The sequence below is a fragment of the Puccinia triticina genome, chromosome 8A, assembly GCF_026914185.1.
Source record: "Puccinia triticina chromosome 8A, complete sequence".
Taxonomy (NCBI): Eukaryota; Fungi; Basidiomycota; class Pucciniomycetes; order Pucciniales; family Pucciniaceae; genus Puccinia; species Puccinia triticina.
Genome location: NC_070565.1, coordinates 7,275,755 through 7,276,751, shown reverse-complemented (window position 1 = coordinate 7,276,751; position 997 = coordinate 7,275,755). Strand labels below are relative to the sequence as shown.

The following is a 997-nucleotide window of genomic DNA, read 5'->3' as shown; positions in this document are numbered from 1 at the left end:
GGTGTCGGCAGATGCGGCAAAGTAACCATAGTGTAGCAGTCGGATGACATCGGGAATGCATTTACAGAATGGAATTGAGCGTCTGGGTTGTTGGTCTAGAGGTGCAATGCATGGTTATTAAGAATCATAAGATGACCATTAGTACAGGTGATGAGGAACAAGAGAAAGGGAAGCACAAAGAATGTCTATCAGATCAACATGACGATGATTGATGTCACCTGGTGCGCATGAACAACTTCCAGAGGGAACTGTAAACTCATCAATCGTATTACGCGTGAAGTTGAGAGTTGCTTCTTGTTGCAGGAGGTATGCTGATGCAGCTTGGGCTTCCAGCTGCGACCACTGATGACTTACTTGTTCTCTTCTTTCGGCATGACGACGAAGGCGGTGAAAAGCTGCATGTTCTTGAAGCATAGGGTCTCTTTGACTGTGTACTTGAGTGTCTTCTTCAGGTTTGTCAATAATTTCCTCCAAGTCGCAAATTTCATTGTTTTCAAGGAAGGTTGTAGTTGACGGGTGACTTGGATGTTGACGAGTGACTGGAATAATACCAGCTCGACGGCCTGAACAAACGGATTCTTCAAATCGATGTTGCTCTGCAATATCCTCTTCATTTGGCCTACGGCGTTTTCGGCGGCTTCGTGTGGATCCAGTTGAGATGGATGTATCCATTCGGTTGTTTGTTCTGCGGACTGGTTGGGTCATTTTGCTTTGCCTTGAGTTGATTACGACCAAGGCTAGTAAAGATAAGTACGGTGTTTACGACTTTGTTCGTAGCACACACCCAGAGCTGAGCTTTCACGGGTTTTAGTGGTGTCCCTGCACGGGAAACACCGGTGAAGGTCGCAAAGCCCGAGGGACTTGTAAATTGTATGTAAATGGGGGGAGAGTGTAGCACCCTCGCGCAAGATTTGCTGAGGCACGCCGGTGGCTACTACATGGGCTCCGGCGGGACCTCACGGTCCCTACGTAGTAGGGTGTATACAGTAGGTTGTGG

The 997-nt window shown here is 47.8% G+C and overlaps 1 protein-coding gene across 1 annotated transcript; it reads right to left on the bottom strand.

The window, feature by feature from the left end:
• Nucleotides 1-350: 350 nt before the first annotated feature.
• PtA15_8A769 (uncharacterized protein) lies at nucleotides 351-614 on the bottom strand (the record flags this gene model as incomplete). The annotated part of the gene is made up of 1 exon (XM_053172232.1): nucleotides 351-614. The coding sequence occupies one exon, from the start codon at nucleotides 612-614 to the stop codon at nucleotides 351-353; it is 264 nt and encodes an 87-aa protein (XP_053023417.1).
• Between the last annotated feature and the right edge of the window lie 383 nt (nucleotides 615-997).